General features: G+C 42.4%; 1 protein-coding gene across 2 annotated transcripts in view; it reads right to left on the bottom strand.

The window, feature by feature from the left end:
* FAXC (failed axon connections homolog, metaxin like GST domain containing) overlaps window positions 1-23,260 on the bottom strand; it is a 118,349-nt gene that overhangs the window by 26,742 nt on the left and 68,347 nt on the right. The window contains exon 7 of one of the 2 annotated variants that reach the window (XR_009005186.1): window positions 14,134-16,058. Coding sequence is in view for 1 of the 2 variants with exons in the window: in XM_007169659.2 (XP_007169721.1) it covers window positions 15,769-16,058 (290 nt within the window). In the remaining variant the exon portion in view is untranslated. Of the gene's footprint in view, window positions 1-9,823; window positions 16,059-23,260 lie in introns of those variants that run through there. The other variant, XM_007169659.2, reaches the window with a different exon arrangement.

Genomic DNA, 23,260 nt, shown 5'->3' with positions numbered 1-23,260 from the left:
GAGGCCCCAAGACAGTAGGCATAAACTAATCCCACTCTGCAGTGGGGTCTTAGACACATAAGCAGAGGTGGGCAAGGGGGCAGGGGAAGTTTCCAGTTGCCTCAGGCTTTGTGAGTGGGGCTTGGTGGAGAGGTCTACATTTTAGCACAGAGAGAAACAGAGATGATAGCACCATCTAAAAGAGACTTTGCTTACGAGGCCTTCTGGAAGAGTGCTAGAATTCCAACCCCAGCCGTGGGGCAACGGCAGAGTCATAAGGGCTCAGCCAGAGGAGAGGCATTTGCCTGTATCATGGGAACATCCAGGTGAGAGATTTCCTGATACTAGGGAGGTCTCCAAAGGGCCCGTGAAAGTGCCCACAAGAGAGTCATCTTTAAACACCTGCAAATATCTACAACCATTTTGGTGGCAGCCGAGTTAGACCTCTAAATTCTCTAAACTCCTCTGCCTTTCTCTGGTCTATCCCTAGAAGGGTCAGAAGCTGCAGCTGGCCAATGCATGTACGGGGTGGGAAAGGAGGAGAGAGGGAGAAGAAGTTGATAGAATAAAGAAAATAAAAGAACCATGCCCGGACTTTCCTGGTGGTACAGTGGTTAAGAATCCACCTGCCAATGCAGGGGACATGGGTTCAAGCCCTGGTCCGGGAAGATCCCACACACCGTGGAGCAACTAAGCCCGTGCGCCACAACTACTGAGCCTGTGCTCTAGAGCCCACGAGCCACGACTACTGAGCCCACAAAGCCCCCGTGCCTAGAGTCCGCGCACCGCAACGAAGAGTAGCCCCCGCTCGCCGCAACTAGAGAAAGCCCACGCGCAGCAACGAAGACCCAATGCAGCCAATAAGTAAATAAATAAATAAAATAAAATAACTTTCCCAGATGACCCTGTGTAAAACAGCAACTATTTAAAAAAAAAAGACCATGCCCCTCTTCTGATGGAGACTCAAGCTAAGCAGAGGAGCAGCTTCAGCGTTAAATGCAATTCAGAATTTGTATTATTGCCCTTGACTGTACATTTTTTTAAATTAATTAATTTATTTTTTGCTGTGTTGGGTCTTTGTTTCTGTGCGAGGGCTTTCTCTAGTTGTGGCGAGCGGGGGCCACTCTTCATCATGGTGCGTGGCCCTCTCACTATCGCGGCCTCTCTTGTTGCGGAGCACAGGCTCCAGACGCGCAGGTTCAGTAGTTGTGGCTCACGGGCCTAGTTGCTCCGCGGCATGTGGGATCTTCCCAGACCAGGGCTCGAACCCGTGTCCCCTGCATTGGCAGGCAGATTCTCAACCACTGCGCCACCAGGGAAGCCCAACTGTACATATTAATAACAGAACTGCAACTATTTTGAGAGACTAGAGGGATCCCCAGCTTTCAATTGTCTAAGAGTGAGCAGAGAAACAATGAGACTCGCCTAAAATTTCATCCAACATTAGGGGAAAAACTAGCACCTTGGAGTGGCTTTGCAGGGGCAGTTATTTTAAAAAATAATAATTTATAATTGTACCTGACATGTCTGCTTTTAAGGTACTAGTTACATATTCATCAGACAGTATAGGAAACAGGACTAAGAACAATGGCATATTACTATGAATTCAAATTCCTAATGTAAAGAAAGAGTTAGAGCAGGAGGAGAAAAACGTAAAAGAAGAAGACTTATCTCCTACCTACCAGGAACTTCTCCCTCTATCTTTATGTGCAGAGTTCAAGCTACATCCAAAGAATGCATCACTAACCTCGCTCTGATTCCTATAGGATGCAAAAAGTGAGAGCTAAAAGGCATAAGCTTCCAAAACCCCAAAATAAAGCTATACACAGAGTTTTAATGTATGCAGTCTCATTAATAAGTTAAATATCCTATAATACACAGAAACAATGTAAGACAAAGAGCAGGTGAATGTACTAACACCAGAGGCTCTAACAAAAGAATTTATTGGGCAACATAAGAGTGCAGGGGTGGGGGCTTCCCTGGCGGCGCAGTGGTTGAGAATCTGCCTGCTAATGCAGGAGACACGGGTTCGAGCCCTGGTCTGGGAAGATCCCACATGCCACGGAGCGGCTGGGCCCGTGAGCCACGGCTGCTGAGCCTGCGCGTCTGGAGCCTGTGCCCCGCAACGGGAGGGGCCGCGATAGTGAAAGGCCCGCGCACCGCGATGAAGAGCGGTCCCCGCGCCGCGATGAAGAGTGGCCCCCACTTGCCGCAACTAGAGAAAGCCCTCGCACGAACCGAAGACCCAGCACAGCCAAAAATAAATAAATAAATAAATAAATAAATAAAATAAATTTAAAAAAAAAAAAAAAAAAAAGAGTGCAGGGGTGGAGAAGAAGGCAGTGCCAACCATGGGCAGGATTTGGGATTCAGATGCGTGGTATCTGTGTGTCAAGGAAATGGGAGCTGTTTGAATTATGGGGCTATAATTCCATCTAGGGATCCTGAGGACTGCATAAACCAATTGAGCCTCCAGAAATCACTACCCTATATTTCAGTCACCTGCGGTTTGTCCTATGAGTAATTTACGGGCTGCCTTTGCACAGTCTGTCTTGTCAAACCTCAAACTTTGGATATTTCTTTGCAGTTTGATTTGTCTTTTACCTGAGAATCTGTCCGTCCCTGTAACCAACCTTTACTGATCATTTCCTACACGCACCGAGCTATGGGGAGAGCTGCAGTGTGCCTCTCCCCTGAGGGCCTCCAGTTGCTGCAGGCCTTAAACCCTTAAAGTTATCCAACACCTGAAATAAGACGTCCTACAGCCAGCTACAGAGCCCTGCCTGGGGAGTAAATACCCATCAACAGCAACAAAGAAGTAAAACAAATGTTTAAGGAAGCTACAACCACAGGTGTTTGGGAGTGGGGTTCCCCAAGTTCTCCATCCTCGGGGCTCTGTCTAAGTAGTTACCTGGGCTCCGCTCACAGGGAAAAGCTGCCCAGTGACTTGGGGAGGCTGCTTTTAAGGAGAAGGGGTTCACTTCACTGATGCTAAGACGTAAGGAACAGACACCCAATCTGCCCACACCACCTGCCTCCAAGCACCTGGCATGGTGTCTCTTGAGCAAAACCTTTTCGCTGCCACCACAGAGGCACTTGTGTCCATTTTAGCCCATTTTCCATACCTCTGCCTCCTTTTCCTCTTCAGTGCTGTAGAGCTAGTGGTAGACGGTAGTATAAAAGCTGGACTCTTTTTTTTTTTTTTACACTTTTTTTTTTTTTTTTTTGGTCTTTATTGAATTTGTTACAATATTGCTCCCGTTTTATGTTTTGGTTTTTTGGCCGCAAGGCATGTGGGATCCAGCTCCCCGACCAGGGATCGAAACTGCATCCCCTGTATTGGAAGGCGAAGTCTTATCTACTGGACCACCAGGGAAGTCCCCAAAGCTGGGCTCTTTTTTTTTTTTTTTGTAGTATGGATTTTTTTTTAACATCTTTATTGGAGTGTAATTGCTTTACATTGTTGTGTCAGTTTCTGCTGTACAACAAAGTGAATCAGCTATATGTATACATATAACCCCATATCCCCTCCCTCTTGCGTCTCCCTCCCACCCTCCCTATCCCACCCCTCTAGATGGTCACAAAGCACAGAGCTGATCTCCCTGTGCTATGCAGCTGCTTCCCACTAGCCATCTATTTTACATTTGGTAGTGTATATATGTCCATGCCACTCTCTCACTTCGTCCCAGCTTCCCCTTCCCCCTCCCCGTGTCCTCAAGTCCATTCTCTACGTCTGCATCTTTATTCCTGTCCTGCCCCTAGGCTCTTCAGAACCATTTTTTTTTTTTAGACTCCATATATATGTGTTAGCATACGGTATTTGTTTTTCTCTTTCTGACTTCACTCTGTATGACAGACTCTAGGTCCATCCACCTCACGACAAATAACTCAATTTCCCTTCTTTTTATGGCTGAGTAATATTCCATTGTATATATGTGCCACATCTTCTTTATCCATTCATCTGTCGATGCACACTTAGGTTAAAGCTGGACTCAAACTCAGACTCTCTGCATTTAAACCACAGCTCTGCTGATCACTTGGCAGAGACTAGAGAAAGTTACTTAACCTCTCTCTGCCTTGGTTTCCTCATCTGTAAACTAGAGATGGTGATGATGGTGATGACGAGGATGAAGGTGTGGTGATGAGGATGATGATGAATGACAGAACCTCACAGGGTTGTGGTGAGGAGCAGATGAGTAAATAGAAGTAGGCTTCTAAGAACACAGCGCTTGGTACACAGTAATTAATATGGTGTTAATTAATTAATTAGCTATTATTAATATTAATATAGTATAATAATTATATATAATATTACATTATACTTATATTGTTAGAGTTGATATTATCAATATTAATTAATTAGCTATTACTATTTGATTTGGTCAAAAAACTCCTCTCTTTAGCGCTTGAGAATCAGCAAAGCAGGAGGTAGAATCAGTGTTGGCAGAGAAGTGGTTTTCAGCCTCAGGGAAGGATAAAAGGAGATTTGAGCCAGAAGCTCTCTTAAAGATCAACCTGTAAGACTCTCATTTTGTAAACGAAGATAGTAAGTGATGCGGTCTGGTCCGGGTGTTACTGACTCAAACAGTATCTCAAAGATATACATTATGCAAATGCAAGGTGCCAATAACTTTGATTCTCTTCTCCAGCCCATTTGCTTCAGCCATCCCTTCGGGGGCTGTGTTTTCACTTTTACCCCTTCACAAGTTCCAGTCCTGCATCTCCTACTGGTTCCTCAAATTCAAGGCGGCTAAAACCAAACGCTGCTTTTCCCTCAAATCAGTTCCTCCTCCCCCATCTTTCCCGTATCTGGCGGCAGGAGCATCACGAACCCGATCTCCCGGCGTTACCTTCCCCCGGGGCTCCCCGCATCCGAGGGTCTCAGTGTGTCCTTGTGCAAGGTCTACTCTCCCCACACCCACATTTCCCCTCCCTGTCCTCATTTCCCACCTATAACTTCTCTCTGAGCCACTGAGATCAGGTCCAGCTGCTCTGCTGCAGCCTCTTCTCTGACTAGTCCTGCATCCAGGCTGTCATCAGTGAATCTTATTTAAATATTCTTTCCTCACATTAGTCCCCTGCTCAGAAACCCTCCTTACCCACAAAGGGATGACTTTCCAAACAGTCTGGGCCCGAGTCCTTCCTCCCCACTTACCCCCACTTCCCATTTTTGTGCCACCGGTGAATCGGGACTATTGACACCCCTGAGCAGCCCTTAAAATTTCTGCTATTTTCCTTGGAATGCGCCAGCTAAAGCCAGAGGAGCCTTGTGAGGGCGGAGAAGCAGCAGCTGGGCTTCCACACAATAAACCGAGGACACAGTAGGGTTGGGAAGAGGCCTGGGGCCGCTGTCTCCCACACTCAGACCTTTCCTCAAGTCTCCTCCCTTTCAAGGCTGCCTGGGATGCTGTTTTAATCAGGGTTTTCCTGGATCCGTGCGGAGCACGAGTTACCCAGTGTGCTTGCCCAGGCCAAACAAACACCCAGGGAGGTAAACTCCAATCCTGATGGTCCCTCACCCGGAGATGACCCCCATGTCTCCACAATAAGAACACCATCACTGAAACCGACCAGGTACCTCTTAAGCACACGGGGCAGCAATGCAGTCATTCCCGTGAGGAAGGAATCTGGTTCTCTTTCCTCTTTGTTTTCCAAAGTCCCCTTTCATCCGAAGGATAAGCTACTTTAACCTTGGCAGATTTTAAAAGTCTGTTGCTAATGGGTACCAGCCCAGCTGGGCAGCGTTTAATGGGTGCTGACAGTGGCACCATCTACAAAAAACACAGGCAGCCCCTGAGAGAACAGGAGGCCGACCCTGCTGTCTCTGCCCTAAAAGGAAAGAAGGACAAAAATGTGAAAAATGGCTTCATGCAATATCCGGTACAACTGTTCACAAAGTATTTCTCTTAACACTTTTGAGAGCACTGCACGTTGGAAAGGCAAACAACCCCCTTCCTCCTGAAAGCAAGGAGAATAAAGCTTCCGTAAAGGGACAGACACCAAGCTTGAGGGCAAGACCCCACACATGTTCTAGGAGTAGATATACAATAGATTTGCCCCAAAGCATTTCCAATCGGCGTCTGTGTTATTAATAAGCAGAGCTGAAGGGGCTTCCCTGGTGGTCCAGTGGGTAAGACCTCGTACTCCCAATGCAGGGGGCCCGGGTTCCATCCCTGGTCGGGGAACTAGATCCCACATGCATGCTGCAACTGAGGATCCCACATGCCGCAACTAAGACCCGGCACAGCCTAAATAAATAAATAAATAAATAAATAAATATTAAAAATAAATAAATAAGCAGAGCTGAATAGTTAGAATTTATAGGTCAAGAGAGAAGGAGTTCTAAAAGGATAAAAACCAAACTATTATCTCTAGAATGTGGGATTAGGGGGGTTCTCTCATTTGTTACTTAATAGATATCCCCATATTTGGGGGAGTTTGGGATTTTGGGATTTTAATGTAATTTGCTCTAAATGGTAAGAAGCTAACATTTGAATAATAGTTGGTCAAATTTGTAGATCGGATTTCAAACATCCCGAATGTCTCTACCCATCCTGAAATGCCCGCGGGCCCAGCTATCCTGCGCGGTTCCTTGACAGGCACATGTGTATGAAACAGTAATAAGATTTGTGTTTCCAAAACCTCGCTGTGAATCTCTGATCCCAATATATGTAACTTGAGCATCTCAGCCACGTTGTCCTAATTTACCTCCCCAAGCCTCTTTCCTCATCTGCAAAACGGGAATCAGAATTACTTCACTGAACAGTTGGGAAAACTAATTGAGACAAATTTATATAGAAGGAAAATTGGTCTATCATCAGGCCCAGATGCCACTAAAGGTTCACATGTGTTCCAGTCTCTCTACCTCCTTTTCTTCTCTCTGCCAGTGGACATCAGTCCTTACAGGGCTCCGACGGGAACACTGGGCATGAAACAAAGGCAGGAGAGTAAAGACAACGTAATCCAGAGACCTGTTTTTCCACTTAAAAAACGTTCATTTAAAATTCTATCAGAAAGTCATATGCCTAAAAAATTCATTACCTCTGTTCTAATTATACAAGAGCCTTACAACTAAAATATTCTCCCAATCATCTGAGACCGCCACTTAACAGTATATTAGATGCAAAAATCTCAGATTTTCCCCATGGGTGTAAAGTTTAAACATTCAGATTTGCAAAAGAGAAGTGAACTGGAATAAAGACATTCACAGCCAGCTATTTCATATCTGTTAGTTATCATTTACACATCAAATACATACAGCATTAAGACCAAATATACAGAATTTCCACATTTATATACAGTAATCAACATAGTGCACAATTCAAATCTATCTTACAGTCAAGTGTACAAGTTTAAATATGGCTTTATAAACTACTAACAATAACTGCTAAAGTAACTCATAGGTCCAGAAATAAACACTGGAATGCCACCTCCACGTCGAGGCCCTCATTCAGCAAGATGCTATTCATTGTGTTTGCAAAACAGATGGTGCAGGTAAATGTTTTCCAGGCAGTGTCCACCCATCAGCCCCCAAGCAGCTGAAACGTGGGTTTGAATCACACCAACATTGGTCCTTCCTATCTCAGACATCTGAAAATAAATCTGTACATCTTCCACACATTTGGAGACACAGGGTAATAAACAAATAGAAGAAAGGACACGGGGAGGGGGAAGGGTAAACTGGGTTGAAATGAGAGAGTTGCATGGACATATATACACTACCAAATGTAAAATAGATAGCTAGTGGGAAGCAGCCGCATAGCACAGGGAGATCAGCTCGGTGCTTTGTGACCACCTAGAGGGGTGGGATAGGGAGGGTGGGAGGGAGACACAAGAGGGACAGGATATGGGGATATACGTATGCATATGGCTGATTCACTTTGTTGTACAACAGAAACTAAGTATTGTGAAGCAATTATACTCCAATAAAGATCTATTAAAAGAAAGAAGGAAAGAAAAAAAGATACATAATCAGTGAGATGATGATTACCAGGAATTATCAAAACTTGCTTTTCAGATTCAGAAATTCTCAGGCATTAGAGCCAGCATCTGCATTAATGGGGATTTTCCCCCTCCTTTCTTTTCTTGTTTTGCTTAAATCACTGTACTGGGAAATCTTGCAGGAATTGACAAGACGTCCTAGATCAAGTGGTCCCAAAAACAGAATTTAAAAGAGCTCTTGTAAATGTCATATCTAGTTATTCACTCTTTTCTTCTCCTAACCAAAAATGCCTGTTTTAAGAATGAATGAATGGGGAATTCCCTGGAGGTCCAGTGGTTAGGACTCCACGCTTCCACTGCAGGGGCCACGGGTTCCATCCCTGTCAGGGAACTAAGATCCCGCATGCTGTGCGGCATGGCCAAAAAAAAAGAAAAAAGAAAAAAGATTGAATGAATAAATGAATAACCTTGACCTAAAATCATGCGTCCATGCCTATTTTACATCCATTTTCCCACCAACGTTACCTACACATTCTTTAACCAACTGCTACAATCTGGGTGCTACGTACGCCTAAGCCTTCCTCGCCCCATACTCTAAACTCTATTGAGTAGAGACTATTCTTTGTAAATTTCTAAGTTTGCTATGGTTTTTAATGTAGATAACATATCAGTAGAGCAGTGTGTGTGTGTTTATAAATAACTAAGCTTCGGGGCATGCTCAGATAGTTTTACTGATGAGGTCAATGAGCACAAAGGCTTGGAAAACACTGCCTACATAGGAATGCTTTGGGGTGTCTCTAAACATTTAAAGGTCTTCTATAAAACGAATATACAAATATACTCTGTACATTTTCTATCGTAAAATGGAAACTATATGCCACGAACACTTTTGAGAGACGAGAAGGAAGTTCCAGAATCAGGGACCATTCCTCCAGTTCCCAGGCCCAGCCTCAGGCGGGGCAAACCGGGAGAACAAGCCAGAAACCAGGACAAAGATCAACAGGATATTCACAGACAATCCTTCCCTACAGACTGCATTTGTTTTTGATTTAAACCCGTAGTCCCTTGGATGGTGTTAGTAAGATGCTACCACCCAGAAAACTTTCAGTGTGCCTGACGCATCTCTAACACAGCCACACCTCGTGGTTCCTTGAAGCCCCAGTATCTGTTGATCATTCCTCCTCTCCTCCCACTCAGTGAAATTCAAATACCACCAGATGAAGGACTCGGACCCTCATTTTTTCAATCACCATCATCGAGGAACCACCGTCACCCTCATCAACGGTGGAGCTGTCAGACACTCAGCAGGATACAGATCGCTGAGAAAAAATCATGTTTACAATAAGCATGATCCTGTGAGACTGATCACTTGAGGTAAAATCATTTTGACAGAAGTAACACAAACATGTTGCCCCTACTGAAGCAGAGATCCCTCCGAAAGTTGAGCATTATCTTTAGTCTTATTGCTGCAAAAAATTTCAGATATAATTTGTTAAAGGTAAAAATACAATCATTTGGACATCGTTGATGTTTTAATAAGCCGAATGTGATCTCTTGTTGGGGGCTAGAAGCAAATATGAGGGAACACTTCCGATTCTGAACAACTATTAAAGAGAAAAGTCCATAGATTGCTGTATTTTTTTAAGGGAGGGAGATAGTAAATACCCAAAGCATTACTCTTTTCTAGCCTCCAATTATATCACATTCCCTCTGCTATCTGTTTAGCCACTGCTGATTAACTTGACAATTCAGGAGCTAAATCCTATTGTTTTTAAAGCCATGGGGTAACTTTTTTTTTTTTAATGCTAAAGAAGGTTTAAATTTTACTGATAAATAAAAGTTACTCTATTCTAGAGCTAAAAGTAAAACAGAAAAAAAAGCGGGGGTGGGGGGGTGGGGGGGATGCTTGCCAATGGGTGGGGGGAAGGAGGTGAATTGGTCACATTTAGTAATACTACTTTTCATAAAATGAAATATCATCATAAATATATATTGCTCTATAGTGAATTGTTTCAAAATATTTAAAGCTGTAATTAGGGATAACAGCAATTGAAAAATATTCAAGAAGGCCATCAAGTTAATTGCTGAAATTATTTGTGTACGGAACACCAAAAGTACTGTACCAATCTTTTGCTCTAGATAACTCGTTTCCACACGGAAATAATCAAGAGTGTTGATGCTGGCTGGACCACATTCATAAGTTGTCTTAGTATTGCAATGGTCCCCTTTACTGTCTACAAATTTGACAATTAGGGGCAATAATCCTCTTAAACATTGAGACCATCCTAATGGTCTAGCCAGCAGCAGAAGCTTCAAAGAAGCTTTGGTCTGGGGGCAAGTTCCCTGCTTTGGCAAGAGCCAGAATGGTTGAGAAGGTCACACTGTTAGCCCCAAAACAGTGAGTTGCTTCCTTTTACGCGATTTTTCATATTCTCTGTAACCTTCTCAAAGGCACAAGGCCAATGTGTTGCTGGTTCCAGTTATCTTAAAGACTAAAGAATCTTAAATATCTTTAAGATATTCTTTAAAGTCAGAGAATAAAAACCTAAATTTCTGGTAAGAAATTTAAATGAGGAAAGCCTCACATCCATTTGCATTTACTCCTGGCACTAGCAAGGGTTCTGCAGCCAGATGAGGGGTCCCACCCACCAAGGGGTCCTTTTGAGCTTTGCAGGTTGCATCCAGACCACCAGAAGCAAGTGAAGGAAGGTCAAGCCATCGACCCCGGACCTGTTAGAAATGGGTTGCCAGAGTTCAGCATTTAGACTCAAGAAGTATTTGTCATTGAATGTACTTTCATCAGTCTGTGTTCATCTTAAACAGCAGTACATATAAAGGAGAACAAAGGATACTGGGTCATACGAAAGGAGCTTTGCCCTGAAAACAAAAAGGAAGAAGGGGGGGCGAGGGGGAGGAGAAAGGAGAAGAGGAAGGACAAGAAGAGGAAGAACCTGAGTTGTTCCCTATCAACAAAAGGCACCATCCTTTTATTGAAAATACACTCAACTGTTCTATGAATTAATTAATTGCTTAATTAATGTAGAAAAACCTGACTGTGTAGAACTTTTTCCTGTAAGGAAAATCCAGCGTCTTCTCTCCCACCTTAAGCCCAGGTCGGCCAGCCTACCCATGCAGAAGTGGTGGGTTTCAGGGCTGAAGGGAAGCTCCCCTGGCCCTGAACTGATTTTGCGAAATCAACTTTTTGGGTGGTCAGAAGGGAGATGACAATGACGATGACAACGAAACCCTGTCACTTTCAAAATGCCACACTTGTCAAAACAAAGATATTTTCTCAACTAATGTGAGAGGCCTTACCCTCCTCCCCTGTCACTCAGCACACTCTCCACGGGGATAATGACGGAGACCACTTTTGCTTGCACATCCCATTCCAATTTGTCTCCTGTCTGGCTGTGATAAAAGCAAGCAAGAACAAACACTAACAACAGTGACTTTTAAAGACTCTTTAGAAGGCTTCTTCACCTGCAGTCCATGAACCCCCTAAGGAATCCACGGATAATGTCAAGATGTCTCTAAATCTCCTGAACTTACATGTAAAATTTCATATTATCTGCAGATACGTATTTTTCTTGGACTAGGGCATAGGACTTGAATTAGATTATCAATGGAGACAAAAAAATTAAAAACCATTACTTTCTAGTGTACGGCCCAGTTTCTGGGCATACCTTTCCCATGCAGCCTTCAGGGAAGGAAATGATGGGAGCTGTGTTTCTAGAGGAAGGGGAGATGATAATGAGACCTCTTCCTGCAGAACTGACGAAGTTGGGCCTTGCGAGGTGCATACGACTTGCGCCAGTGGAGGGGAAGGGCAGGCATTTCCGGAGAGGCTGGCATGAGCACAGGCACGGCGCAGGCACGTGAGGCACGTCTAGGCAATGGCAAATGGACCAGCGTGGATGCACTGGACAGACCCTGTGGAGGAGCCCCAGGAAACAAGGTGAAGAAAGAGGTGAGAACACCAGGCCCTAAGGAATACCTCGGCCTGCAACAATACGGTGCCCTATTAGAGGTTTTTAGAAATATTAATCTAGTGGTGATGAGTGGAATGGATCAGGGAAGTGGCTAAGCACGTAAAAGAGGTTAACACAGAAGCTTAGGTAAAAGAGAATACCCTAAAACCAGGCTGCCATGTCTGTTCTGTTCACCCCTCTATATCCAGTGTGGATCCCAGGGCCGGGCACAGGGTAGGTGGCTATCAACTCACCAGTGAGTAAATATCCAGTGAGAGAGCATATGGGCATGGATTCCTTAAAAGATATAATCCGAGAATGAAGAGTCTTGGTGACTTGGATATCCTCTTGGTATCATTCACTGAGCCCAGCAGCGCCTTGCACAGAGTAGATACTGAAGAAAGATCCTTTGAATTGGCCTAGACCAGGCTGAAGAGATACAGGGGACAAGAGTGGAGAATTCCAAGCACTGTCAGAGAGAGACTAGGGACGTGCTAGTTCTACAAACATGGAGTGACCTCTTGCGGGGGTGGGTTTTAAAAAGAATCCAAGTCAAGATGATGTAATGGGAAGAACCCTGTAAAAGGCAAGGTGAAAGACCTCCGTTCCGGGCCTGTCCTCCAAATAGATATGGCTTTCTAGAGCGAATCCACGGCCCAGCTATCCATTTCTATGAGTCTATACTTTCTCTCAAATAACCTGGGTAAGACCCCCACGGCTATAATCCTTAACGCTTCCTTTCCTTGAACCCTAGTTGTTTCACAAACACATATCCTCATACCTCAGTGCACACAGGCAGGGCTCACGTGAGGACCAGACTGCAGTTCTGATTCAAGTCCAGTTGCTCTAAGTCTGTGATCAGTCAGCTGGGTAGCATGTGGCCTTGGTAGTGTCACTATTCACAAGTCATGATGTTACAACAAGAAATGGGAACCTCCGACAATATAGTTTACTCCTGCGTAAATTTAAATCATCCTTGTATCTACTCTGGCGTATGCAGGGCACAGCGTGACGCTGCTGTTCCTTCATCCTGATGAGTGGAGGCAGGGGTGGGGTGAGGCAAAGGGAAGTGGAGAGAAGGGCAGAATTTAATTTTACAATGAGAGGTAAAAAAAAAGAACAGGTAGCCCATGGGTCTTCTGTCCATCCAAAAGCATCTACTACCATTAAAGATCACATTTCCTTAAGTTACCTTCCAGTAAAAAAGAAATACAGAACTTGAACAAGTAAGCCAGATGACCAAAATATCCCCTAATTTCTTATTTTTCTTATAAGTAGCACCTGTTCATCAACTTGGAGAACACTTCAAACCTGGATAGCTTTAGAAAGAAGCACATAAAATTAAAGCCTTCCCAATCAAGAGTGCATCAGTCACCCACTCCACAGTGGGTTTTGTCTTGGTCATTTTGTTTCCATAACCAACTTTGGGAAAGTAAAACCTCGGTCTACTCTAGGGTTCCTAATCAAGTTACCCGTACAAAATGCTGAATACCCAGTCATGAGCTGTCAGGGAGTACCCAGGACTCCAGCAATGTCCATTCAAGCCCCTGCGGGAGGCTCCTGAAGAGAATGAAGGAAGGTCTTACAACTTCACTTTGAATGTTGGCTCTCCATGGACTTGCCCTCCAAGTAACACACAATAAAAAATATCTGTGACTTCTACATACTCATAACTTAATCGTTCTTGGCTTGAAGATACAGCACACTCGGTGCTATACAGGAAGAATAAACTGTAGACAAAATTTCAAACACAACTCTTTCCAGCTGAGGGTGGGGAAAGGGGAACTCAGTCCTTGTGGAGATTGGTCCACAGTTTGCCTGTTCACTACATTCACATTTTCAGGCCAGGAGTTTCCCTGTCACACAGAACTACCACCAGCTGGCCTTGGAACACACTAAGCTAGAGAGAAGAGAGGCGAACAGTCCAAATGATGCTGGAAACAAAACAGGCTTATCCATTCATACATCCTCCAACACATTCTTCTTAGTCATCGAATAGTCCTCTCAAAAGATGAAGGGCTTTAATAAGATATTAACAACTGAGTTTTCTGTGCAATAGAAGTGTCTAGCTTAGGGTATTTCAGCATTTCTTCCCAGTTACATATGCCCTACCCTGTTGCTTAAATGGTAAATAGCCTCAAAAACTCTCCCCCTTTACTTCTTTGTGAATCCACAGCATTTTAGGACTATTTTGTCAAAACCATATTCAAAGAGAGTCTTTTTCAAATAAAGTACGTGAACTTACCAGAAGACGCTGTCTTTTAAGAAGTTCCTCTTTAACCCCATAAGGAATAACCCTTCCCCAGTCAGTTGTGGTCAGAAGCCCAAATCCACAGCCATCACCCTAGGATCTTCAACCTATATTTCACTAGAAAATGTTCTAAGTCAACCAAAACTATATCTTCAGAGATGGAGTGCCTCAGTCAACACAGTAACCCCAAGAGTTCAGGGGCTCTATGGGGAGGGAGAGAGAGGACGGGGAGGGGAGGAAAAATCCATAAGAAACATTAAGACTTTCCTCAGCGTTGCCTTCCCCTCACCGGACAATGGCTGAGAACACCAGAAAAGTTGCGTTAATAAAACTGCATAGGGTCTACACTGCACAAAGTGCTCTGCTACCAGTTACAACGATCCTCTTCCTACTTCATCTTTCCAATACATCTTGCAAGGTTTGTTTTCAAAAAAGACATTACAAGCTGGCGAGCTTCTGCTTACAAAAATCAATCAAATCCTTTCCCCTTCACCACTATTAAATCCATCCTATTCCTGAGCTTTATTCCCCCCAAGTAAACCAAACGTAGGCAACTTAACACTCCAGAATCAACAAAGGACAACGTTCCAGTGTGCGTTCAGGCAACGAAAGAAAGGCTTCTCTGCAAATGTACAGTAGAATTCAAGACTGTTTGTAGCTGTTGATGATCTGTAGAAACATTTCCAAGGTTCTTTGAACAAAAGATTTCGATTCAAGCAAGATCACAAAGAGGATGATGACAGAGTCTTAACTGTGCCTTGGTGTGTGTTCCATTGGCTCCGCTTGGGCGAGTGACTGTGGCCGCTGTTGCCTGGATGTGGAATTCCTTTGCCCTCCAATCTCCACACACACGAAGCACATTAAAGAATAAAATGTGTTTATGTCACACCTCTTCCGAGAGGTTTAAAGCGCCGTATGTTACCACATGAATCCTCACAACACCCCTGTGAGGTAGGTAGGCGGGGACTATTGTTACCCCCACTTTACAGGTGAGGGAAATGAGGCACACAAGAATTAAGGGACTTGCCCAGAATCACACAGCTAGCCACTGGCAGGGCTTAGGATAAAACTCATACTGGCTAGCACCTAAGCACAGTGCTTTGCACATAGTAGGTGTTCAATGAATATCTATGGATTTTATTTGACTTATATCTCAACATACAATATACACACAGGAAATACAAGCAGCCACCATAGAACATTTATCGCCTACATTCCTTCTCATGACATCTCTCCTGACTTTGAACCCTGCCGCATGAAGGACGTTCAAGAATCCATCTTGCACCTAAGCCCTCGGGTTGCAGGGGATCGATGTACACACCATCTGCGGACAACCTGCTCTTGCACCTGCTCTACCACACAATCTTAGTTTTCTAATGAAAACAAAAGTGGATTTTAGGAACCATGCTGACTTTCTTTTTTGCCTGTTTGTTTTTAAATGGAGCCATCGGAATGGTTCTGTGTCTTGTTTGTACAAAAAAGAAATAAGGCTGCTCTAGTCCCGTTAGCTTGTGAGAACTGTGTCAAGCACGAAGATCTCCTCCCAGCGCGGATGGATTTCCACCCGGGAAACTGGACTGACCCCAGGGAATGGCAGCTCCAACAGAGGAGGGTCGGCGGGGCTGAACGTCACTTGCACTGTTCATGGTCTGTGTAGTCATCCAAGTCCACATCAGAATCAAAGAGCGAGTGTCCAGTGAAATCCGTGTCTGGGGTTCTGGAAAAACTGTTCTCTGCTCCCTCATCTTCAAAGGTCTCTGTCCTTGAGTAAGAGCTGAAGTCCAGCAGGGGCGTATGCGTTTTGCTGTCTTCACAGCTCTCCTCGGACTCATAGACGGTGTTGTCATCATCATGGTGCCACTCAGGCCAGAATTTCCTCCTTATCCTCTCACAGTACATGGCAAGATTGATCAGCTCACCTGCAGGGTGGTGAGGAAAGCGAGGGTTAGTTCTCAAAGGCAACAATCTACCAGCCGCTTGGCTTTCTGGGAAACTAGAAGGATGGGGTAGAGTAGGCATTAACCATGTTTTTCCACAGAGGCACTGTCAAAATGTTTAGATTTTTATACACAGAAGGAGAAAGGTGAGTGGGAAAAGTTAAATTCAGTGAATGGGCTGAATGAAATTTCGGAGTGAGTCCGATGGTGGTGAGAAGTGAGGGGGGTAGCTTATCCAAAATGGCAGCTAAACTACCATCATTTGGCTTTGTGAAGTATTTTATTATTTTATGTTTGCATATCAAGAGAACTAGTGCTTCGACTGGTTCATATCTAAATTAATTTATAGTCCATGAAAACACACCAACTGTTAGTTGGATTAAGTCAGCCAGAAGTGATCCTTCATTCCACAAATATTTGTAGTGTCATTACAGGCTGGTCAGTATGCCAACTAGTTGAAAAAAATTAGGTTAGGATGGAAATTTTGCCCTGAATCATCCAAAAAATAGGTAACTCAGAATTGTCTTTATGGATGAGCACGCCTGCAAACATATTTAGTAAAACAGAGATTTTTTTATTTTTTAAATAAAATTCAACACTGCACCCACTATTGGGTTCGTTGGGCTTGGTCATTGGTCTACTTCTTTTTCCTGTGCATCAAAGGAACATTTTTGTTAAGTTGCTAAAATTGTCCAGGCATTCATCTGAAATACGGCACGGTATATGGCTTTCATTTCCTAATTCCAAATGAAAAATGTAGAAAGAGGGTGAGTTTTTGCTTTTGATCCACCAGATGGCAACACTCCTCATAAGTATATAATTTGTCACTGTCTCTTATAGGACTTTATTGCCCTAAGAATATTCTTTGGATGTTTATTTTTTAAAAGTTATATAAACATTCACTTATTGTGTAGGTAATCCATGTTTTATTGCAGGAAATTAGAAAATACAGATAAGCAAAAAATAAAAGAATTACCAATAATCCCATTTGCCATAATAACATTTTCATTTAAGCTCTTCCTGAAATTTACATATTTATATATACATTTACATATATTTACATTTGCTATACAGCATTTACTATATATTCTGTTTCCTATGCTACTTTCTTCACTTAGCAACATATAATGTAAACCTTTTAATTTCACTCCATGACCACCTTGATAATTGCATAGTACTTCATTATACAGATGTACCATAGTTTCATTTTGTTTTTTCCAATCCCCTATTATAGCCATTTAGGCTGTTTCTATATTAACAGCTCTACTGGTTACAGCCTGTAACTACTTTATTTTATTTTCTATCAAAGAAAATAATATATGCTCATTTTGGAAAATTAGAAGTCTGTATATAGAAATGGTATAAATACACATAATACATATATATATACATAAAGAAGAAAACAAAAGCACCTATAATCTCACCAATCCAAGGTAATCACAATTAACATTTTGGTGTGATTTCTTTCAGTATTTTTTTCTATTTATTTATTGTCATTATTATCATTACCTGTCACTTCCTGTAACATTATAAGCATTTTCCCACTAAAATTTTTCAGAACTTGATTGCTGTTCTGCTTAAATACATCCGCTACAAAACATAATAAGGCAAATCCCCCTGCTTCATGGATCCTGTAAACCAGTGGATTTGTATTGGTTCCAGGTCACCATTTTCAGTCTTCTCAGATCAAAACAGTTCAACTCACACTTATATGAGTCCATTCTGATTGCCCCCAACTCGAAGACTTTCTGTACACACTCGGAAGCTAAGAAGCCAACATCATTGCTCCTTTTTGGGCAGATGCACGCAAAACTTTCCCTTATTTTCTCCCTCAGGGAAGCAGTTACGAAACGCCTCACCAGGTATTGCTGGTAACCAAGAATTAGATAAAGACGCAGAAGCAGCAGCAAGGGGCCTTTGGGGGCAGGGAATATCAAAGATGAATTGTGGTCACTTCACAGCAGTCCCTGGGGACAACCCTGTTTGCTTCAATCAAGTCCATTCCCAGAAAGTAAGAATCTAGTCACAATGTCCATGGGATCTACACAATATATGACTGTCTCTACTTCTTTTGTAGCCATTCTCTCTACAGCCTGTTTCTTTACCTTTCTTCCAGGAGAGCTGCCCCCTTCATGACTGTGTGACATTAGAACCCCCTCAGTCTGCAATAATAAAAATTAATAATAGCACACATGTATATAGGCCTTACTGTGTACCAGGCACTACTTGAAGTGCTTTATTTATTGTTGAATTATATTAACTCCCATCCCTAGTCCTGGCAACAATCCTATGAGGCAGGAACTATTAATATCTCCATCTGTAATAGGAAAACTGAAGCAACAGAGAGGTTAATTAACTTGCCTAAGGTCACGTAGCTATATAGTAGCTGAGCCAGGATTCAGACACAAGCAGTCTCCAGACTCCATTCCCTTCACCATGACTGGACTCTGCCTCTCTCCTGATGAGCTGACAGCCTGGCCTGGGAATTAATAGCTTCCCACTACCTGTTACAGAATATTTTTCTGTAATTCTTTCTGGAGTCTCAAGAATTTTGAGGAGACAGGTGTTGTCACTCAAAGATAATGGGTTGTCATGAAGAAGAGATCTCTCTATCACACAGTGAAGAAAGGGTGTGCTTTTTGATAAGCAAGGGCTGCGAGCTCACATGCCCATCCTCATATCCTGCCCCTGATAAAAAGAGTGAAACAAAGAGTGAAAATTTACAGTTGAGTTCTCCGTTTAGCTGGTTTTGCCAATCCTTGCTTGTTCCTAGATTCTCCACCAGCTGACCCACTCAATGTGCTACCAGCCAAAAAGAATGAAAAAAGTCGGCAGTAGAAACAGCCTGTGTGTAATGTGTGTGTGTGTGTGTGTGTGTGTGTGTGTGAGAGAGAGAGAGAGAGAGAGAGAGAGAGAGAGATGCCCATGTTAACATAAATGTCTACACTGAAGATGTAAACTTTGTGAAATAATTTTTTTTAAACTGCAGGGTTTTTTTCAAAGTGTACTCAACAATCAGACAATGTCACCTATCAGACTGGTAAAAAAGTCTAATACCATCCAGTGTGGAGGGTCAGGCATTATACTACATGGCTAGTGGAAGTATAAATTGCTATAAGCTTTTTAGGAAAGTAATCTGATGTTATCTATTGAAATTTTAAATTCAGTTACCTGTTGGCTCAGGACTCCACTTTTAGTACTCTATTCTACCTAAAATAAAATCATCAGTATGTAAAGATAGATGAACATGGATGTCGAATGCAGTATTATGTCAATAAAAAAAAGAGAAAGAAAAGAAAGATGGAAACACCTGAATGTCCATCAGTAGGGATTGATTGAATAAATTCTGGTGTATCAATTCTATAGAATATTGGGCAACTGTTAAAAAGACATAATATTCTATTAAGTGAAAAAAACAAGTTATAAAGTAATGTGTATAATGCAATTCCACTGTTTAGTTTTAAAACAATAAAAACAAACCAAAACAGCTATATACATGTATGTAAATTTGTATATGAAAAAAAAAAGACACAGAAGGGTTCACTCCAAATCCTTAATATTAGTTTTCTATGGGAGTGACACTGGACATGGGTGAGGGGAAGGTAATAAATCTTTTAAAATACACCTGTTTAATTCAACTTATTGTGACAATATGTATTACCTTTTTAATTTAAAAATCCAATAAAATGAATTAGTAAAATGACTAATGAGTGATTACTGATATTCTCAGACAACTTGAGAGGATATTTATCAGAAAGCCAAATGGCCCTCTACCCCAAGGACACTCCCAGACAGAATAAAGAGCTTTTCTCTTGGAGTTTCTCAAATGGAAACATTCCCCACGGCTCTTTGAAAAAAGTGACTCCTTTTATTTTCCTATATTTCTCCAATTCCTCCCAGCACCACTGCCAGCCCCGGGTTCTTAACCAGCCAATATCCGGAAAACCTAGGGCTGGCGCTCACACACACTCTTTTGATTTCCAGGTATTTACTCGGCACCTCCTGGCTCCACGCCTGTGGTAGGTGCTGGCTGTGTCCTTGGTTGCTGCCTATAACGCTGTGTCACACAGGCAGCAAGGGCGCTGAACATTTCCTTTTCAGGAAAGTTCTTAGCAGGGCTTCCCTGGTGGCGCAGTGGTTGAGAATCCGCCTGCCAATGCAGGGGACGCAGGTTCGAGCTCTGGTCCGGGAAGATCCCACGTGTCGCGGAGCAACTAAGCCCGTGCGCCACAACTACTGAGCCTGTGCTCTAGAGCCCGCGAGCCACAACTACTGAGCCCATGTGCCACAACTACAGAAGCCCACCAACCTAGCGCCCGTGCTCTGCAACAAAGAGTAGCCCCCGCTCGCCACAACTAGAGAAAGCCCGCGCGCAGCAATGAAGACCCAACGCAGCCAAAAATAAATAAATAAATAAAATTTTTTAAAAATATTAAAAAAAAAGTTCTTAGCAAACTTGAATGCGGTAATGAGGACAACCCCCTTCCCCAGTCTCCCTGAAGCTAATTCACAGATCTCAGGATACAAAGACCAGCAAAGATCATTTGAGCCAGCCCTTCCCTGAGACCCGAATTCTCCCACAACCTCTTCCTAAAGACTTTGAATGGAGAACAGTAAGAGTATGGGGTGGGCATATATGTGTATGTTTTTCAAAGATATCCAGCATTTTTTCCACCTTTTAATCTATCAAATAATAAGCCAAGAAAAAAATAATCCACGTACAATAAATAACTGTTGCTAAAAGAGCTGCTGAACAGTGTTTGTTTTTCTTAAAACACAGAAGGTTGTGTTCCTTACAAATTCAGAAAAACAGTGTTAGGTTCTTTGGGTTTGATACGGCTCTCCAGGGCAAGCAGCTATGTGGCAGAACCAGTTCCCTTTTGTGCTTTACTTTCACTTTTCTAGGCTCTTCAATTCTCCATGTCTATTTTAAAGAGTGCCAAATCCACATGCAATTCTCTAATAAGGATACTCTGATCAAAATATCAAATGTGACTCCACATTAAGAGGGTTGCTAAAAACGACAAGAAATAACAAGTGTTGGTGAGGATGTGGAGAAAAGGGAACCCTCGTGCACTGCTGGTGGGATTGTAAATTGGTGCAGCCACTATGGAAAACAGTATGGAGGTTACTCAAAAAACTAAAAATAAAATTACCATATGGTCCAGCAATTCCACTCCTGGGTATTTACTAAAGAAGACAGTAACACTAATTCAAAAAGATACATGCAGCCCTATGTTCACTGCAGCATAATAGCCAGGATATGGAAGCAACCAAAGTGTCCATTGATAGATGAATGGATAAAGAAAATACACACACACACACATAAACATACATAGTATGGAATATTACATAGCCATAAAAAATGAAATCTTGCCATTTGTGACAACATGGATGTAACTTGAGGGTATTATGCTAGGTGAAATAAGTCAGACAGAGAAAGACAAATATCATAAGATTTCACTTACATGTGGAATCTAAAAAACAAACAAGCAGTGTATGTATAACTGACTCACTTTGCTGTACAGCAGAAACTAACACAGCATTGTAAATCAACTATACTCCAATAAAAAAAATTAATTAATAAAGTAAAGTATCCTTGCTACTAAAAATAAAATTTTTAATTAAAAACAAACAAAAAAAGCAAAACAAAACCAGACTCACAGATACAGAGAACAGACTGGTGGTTGTCAGAGAAGAGGGGAGGTCAGAGGGTGGGGACATGAATGGGGGAGGTTGAGAGGTACAAACTTGCAGTTATAAAGAGAATAGGTCATGGGGATGTAATGTACACCATGGGGAAATATAGTCAATAATATTGTATTAACTTTGTATGATGACAGTAACTAGACTTATGGTGGTGATCATTTCAAAATGGACACAGACATTGACTGTGGTACACCTGAAATTAATATAATACTGTATGTCAATTATACTTTAATAAAAAAAACTTGCTGATAATAAAACTGAGATTCGGGACTTCCCTGGTGGCACAGTGGTTAATATAGAATGTTAGTAAAAATTATTTGAAACAACCCACAAGTCCAGAAAAAGATTAATCACATAAATTACAATGTAGCCATGGGATAGGATATTATGCAACTACTAAATACACTGTTTTGAAAAATATTTAATGACAAGGGAAATGGCCATAATACATAGTTAATTAAAAACTGCAGGTTACGGACTTCCCTGGTGGCACAGTGGTTAAGAATCCGCCTGCCAATACAGGGGACACGGGTTCGAGCCCTGGTCTGGGAAGATCCCACCTGCCGCGAATCAACTAAGGCTGTGCGCCACAACTACTGAGCCTGTGCTCTAGAGCCCGTGAGCCACAACTACTGAGCCTGCACTCTAGAGCCCGCGTGCCACAACTACTGAAGCCCACACACCTAGAGCCTGTGCTCCGCAACAAGACAAGCCTCTGCAGTGAGAAGCCCGCGCACCGCAATGGGGAGCAGCCCCAGCTCGCCACAACTAGAGAAAGCCCACGCGCAGCAATGAAGACCCAACGCAGCCAAATATAAATAAATTAATTTTTTTTAAAAACTGGAGGTTTTAACTATATCAACATAATGATCCCAATTTTTAAACATACATATATACATGTACTTGATAAAAGATAAGGAAACATACCACAATATTAACAGAATTTCTCTGCGGGTGATGGGGTCACAAGTTAATTTTATTTTTTTTAAACTTTTCTATCTTTTCTAAATTTTCTCTAGTAAGGAAATGACATTTCATATCATACACAAACATATTATGCATATTTTAAGAATTGCTGAATATTCAAAGTCTGTCCTCCTACTCACCTAAATTAAGGAAAAGTTCTCATGATTCTGGATGTTTCCTGGAGTAGCCTGTGTGGCTAGATTATTTTAAATAATATCTAGGACCAAAAAGCTAATTTTGATACACACACACTCACACAGATGGCAAGGACAATAGTGGCTTGGCTGTTCCAAAGCTAAGGCAGAAAACTGCCAAATCCAAGCCACTTCCACTCCTGGATGTGAGCCAGTTCTAAATTATCCAGACTCTTAGTTGTTTGTTTCTACTTCTCCTCTGAAGGTCTCCACCACAAAAAGAGCAAAGGCAGAGAAGTTGAGATCAAATTAGTAGTCTGCCTGCATTAGCAGCTCCAATCAAAAGGTTAGAAAGGGGCATAGAATAATGACTGA

This window comes from Balaenoptera acutorostrata, chromosome 14 (assembly GCF_949987535.1).
Source record: "Balaenoptera acutorostrata chromosome 14, mBalAcu1.1, whole genome shotgun sequence".
In the NCBI taxonomy this organism is placed as follows: Eukaryota; Metazoa; Chordata; class Mammalia; order Artiodactyla; family Balaenopteridae; genus Balaenoptera; species Balaenoptera acutorostrata.
The sequence above is the reverse complement of the archived record's forward strand: the minus strand, read 5'-3'. Positions and strand labels throughout refer to the sequence as shown.